The following is a 3,873-nucleotide window of genomic DNA, read 5'->3' on the forward strand; positions in this document are numbered from 1 at the left end:
TAATTTCTTTATATTTTTAATAGAGATGAGGTCTCGCTCTTGCTCAGGCTGGTCTCGAACTCCTGAGCTCAAACAATCCGCCCGCCTCGGCCTCCCAAAGTGCTAGGATTACAGGCGTGAGCCACCGGCCTGGCCAGCACCGGTTTCTTTAAGCTGAGGAGGCAAAGATCATGAACAGCTTGCCACTGAAGAATTCAGTTCTTTTTGGTGGATCTGAATTCTGCTCTTTTTTTTTCTAAAATCTCATTAAATGGGCCCTATCAAGCTCACTCTATCCAGGTATTTCCATAGGCTTTGGCTGGTTCTCCCAACTTGGCTCAATGTTCTGGAAGATCATGAACCTCAGATATTTTTCCTGCTTTTCCTGAGGTCCCACTGTGGTTTGCAGAGGTTTTTTCTCTTTTTTTTAAAATTTTTAAAAATTTTTTTAAAGCCAGTCAAATTTAGCAGTGGGGGGTTGAATACCAACTTTAGTGACACTAATGTTAATAAGTTCTGATAACCCACTACCATCAGACCAGCCGAGGTTTTTTTCTCTTGATGGAATATATTTTTTAAGCTTTCCCAGGATTACCAACTTAACCCTTCCTTCTCCTCTTTTCAATTTGCAAAATATTTCATATAAAACTACTTTACTTTCCTTCTTGCATTGCATCTTGTAAAATGTTTTTCCTGTCAGATGTAAGAGTTCTATAATGCTCATCATGCTTTCTTTACCCAGAAATCTTGTTCATGTATCTTTAAAATGTTCAGTAATATGGAAAAAATAGCATTTGTATCTTTGTAACTTAGAGAAACTTCCTGTAGTATTGACTAATTTCATTTTATTTTTTCAATTTTCCATATTAAAATTCCTTTGCACTCTCTCCATTGGCATCAACCCACCTCCCCACTCCCGCCCAAGTTTCTTACAGCTGTATTTGAACTGGGAAGCCTGAGGAGAGGTTAGATATAGGAAATTCTAGAGGAAGAGACGAGACCCTTGATTTGGAAGGGAAGATCAGGTGGCAAGAAAGATCTCAGGGAGTGGTAAGAGGTATTATTTTCAATTGTGAAGCAGAGATGAGGATGAGGTATTTGAGATAGGATACAGAAAATAAGAAGACTAAGAAAGCATGCTTTCTAAACTAAGAAGATGATCTGATTCTAAGATTAAATTTTCTTAAGGAGAAAAATACTGCTTTTCAACAACTGTATTCTTTCTAGAGTACTTAAAAAAAACCTAGTTTTGTTTAGAGAAATACAAAGTAAACCCTGTGGATATCAGTCAGAAATTTTGTATAGATAGCCATTATTATAATAGTGAATATGTGTTTGTGTTTTTCCCTCTAGAATCTCCCTGGAAAAAGAGACATGAATGTATGCAATGATACTTCCTGACAAGAAGTTGATACCAGAGAAGGAAAGCAGATTAACAGCTAGTGAGCAGAATTTTGAACAACCAGGATTTTGTATTTATCACTTCTAACTACAGACTTCTGTTGCCCGTTTAAATCAGAGATACCTGCACTCAGAACCACAAAGCAAAAGGATACTTTTCTTCCGTATTTTTTGAGATCAAAGATACTGCAATGTCTAGGAAACAAAGCCAGAAGGGTAAGATTACATGTGGACATAAATTGTTAAAAGTGTAGTTGTAGAGCAATGATCCCCACTTATATCTATATATTTCAAAACTGTCCTAATAATGTATTTTGAATGATTTTACAAGTATTCATGGATATTAGATTATAGCTTTATGTATTACTAGTCTGGAAATTAATTTGTATAACAATTGCTTTTCTACTCATACAAACATCAAATTGTAATATACTTACAGGAAAGCCAAATGCATCTTGGAGATGCATTTTTGGAGAGTGAACATGTGTTAGGGAGATGTGGTAGGAGATAACTTACGGCAGGGTATTCTATATCCTTTGAATTGACATTTCACTGGAGAAAGGAAATGGAGCAAGAGTAAATGCTTCTGGTTTTTGTTTCCTTCTTTAGCTTTCCTTCCGGGACGGTTACTCTAGCTTCTTATCTAAAGCAAAATATAAGGTGCAGAGAAAGTCAGGAAATATCAAGAGTAGTTGTAATGAGGGGAAGGACAACAAAGGCTCTGTAATACCTTTTCAACTTTCCTAGAATAGCTGCAAAAATTTAAAGGGACAAATTTAACAATAGGACTAGAACTATTATATGTTATTGGAATATATTTATTAAAAGAATGACTGTAGGTATCCTGGCTTTTCCCCCCTCATTCGATTTAATTTTCAGTTTAAAATTGATGTTCTTTAATTCAAAACAAAGCTCCATAGATCCAGGTCTCACATGTTAAATTTCATGGAAACACTTTTAAACTTCATTTTGACTTGGCAGTTCAAAAACTTCATAAGAGAGTAATATATCAGAGCTGCTTGTGGTTTTGAAAGCTGTAGTTTCATTATATTGTATTTTCTTCATATAGACTTACTGTATGAAGAAAATCTGAGCTCTAAGGAATGGCTAGATTACTGAAGAAGCTGAATTATTTATGGAAGGAGATTTATAAATTGCGAAGTTTTTTATAACCTAAGTTTGTTTTTTCTTAGTCATCATAATTGTTTGTTTTTTTCCCAGTAATGCTTGAAACATTGAGCATCTGTTTTCCTCCTGCAAATGAGAAATACTGTAATAAAAATAGGACTCTGGACTTGAAAATAAAATAATTTCATCTAAAAAGTTTAGCATTTAATTTTTCCTAAAAAAGTTAACTTCAGCAGATTGCTTTGATCTCTTTAAAACTGGAGTCTTCTGGAGGCTGAGTCAGGAGGATCGCTTGAGCCCAGGAGTTTGAGGTTGCTGTGAGCTAGGATGACTCCACGGCACTCTAGCCCGGGCAACACAGTGAGACTCTGTCTCAAAAAAAAAAAAAAAAAAAGAATGATAATGAAGCCAGTGTTGCTCAGTGAAGTACTTGAGGTGAGAGGATATCGGGAGGTCAGAGAGGTAAAGGGAGGATGGGGGCAGGGCATTAGAACAGATAAGACCAGTTAGGCCACTGTAAGGACTTTGGCTTTTGTTTTTAATGAAATGGGAAGCTGCTGGAGGGCTTTGAGCAGCAGAATTGGGACATAATCTGTCTTATAATTTTAAAAGCAGCTGAAGTGAAATAGAAGCAGGAGAGTGGCAGAAGACTTAGGATGCCAGTTAGGAGGCTATTATAATACTGATCACAGCAGTGTAGGTGAGAGATGGTTGTGACTTAGACAAGAGAGACAGGCAGCAGTGGAGGTGGTGAGAAGTGGTCCAGTTCTGGATGTGTGTTTTAAAGGTAGAACAGATGGGATTTTTTTCTGATGGATTCGAGGTGGTGGGGAGTGAACAGATTCAGGTCTTTCTTATTTCAAGGGAATTTTCTTGTATATTGTCTGTGAATGCTTTTTCTGTTCCCTTTATTGAGTCCTATAATTTTTGAGTACCTATATTGATTCCAGTTATCCTTAGATTGTATCATTTTTTGTGCTCTAATATTATCTTCTAGTTGTTTTTAATCTGTTTTTTTCTTCTGAAGGCTTTCCTTCATTCCATTCATTCTGTTTTCATCTGTGTCTATTCTGCTTCTTGCTATTTCTGACTTCTTAATCGTGTTTTTTCAGTTTTTCTTTAACTTTGCAATCTGCGTTCTTTTCATTCTATTTTTATCATCTATTTTCTAGCTTTTGTTTTATTGCCTTCAAATTCTTTTCTTTTCTTTTCTTTTTTTTTGAGACAGAGTCTTGCTCTGTTACCTGGGCTAAAGTGCCGTGGTGTCAGCCTAACTCACAGCAACCTCAAACTCCTGGGCTCAAGCAATCCTCCTGCCTCAGCCTCCCGAGCAGCTGGGACTACAGGCATGAGCCACCATGCCCG

The 3,873-nt window shown here is 36.6% G+C and overlaps 1 protein-coding gene across 1 annotated transcript in view; it reads left to right on the forward strand.

The window, feature by feature from the left end:
* The first annotated feature begins 1,322 nt into the window (after positions 1-1,322).
* SPATS2 (spermatogenesis associated, serine-rich 2) overlaps positions 1,323-3,873 on the forward strand; it is a 63,953-nt gene continuing 61,402 nt past the window's right edge. Inside the window, exon 1 of the mRNA XM_012653668.1 lies at positions 1,323-1,596. Within this exon, the coding sequence (XP_012509122.1) occupies positions 1,572-1,596 (25 nt within the window). The 5' untranslated portion in view covers positions 1,323-1,571. The remainder of the gene's footprint in view (positions 1,597-3,873) is intronic.

The sequence above is a fragment of the Propithecus coquereli genome, unplaced genomic scaffold (assembly GCF_000956105.1).
Source record: "Propithecus coquereli isolate 6110/MARCELLA unplaced genomic scaffold, Pcoq_1.0 Scaffold111, whole genome shotgun sequence".
Taxonomy (NCBI): Eukaryota; Metazoa; Chordata; class Mammalia; order Primates; family Indriidae; genus Propithecus; species Propithecus coquereli.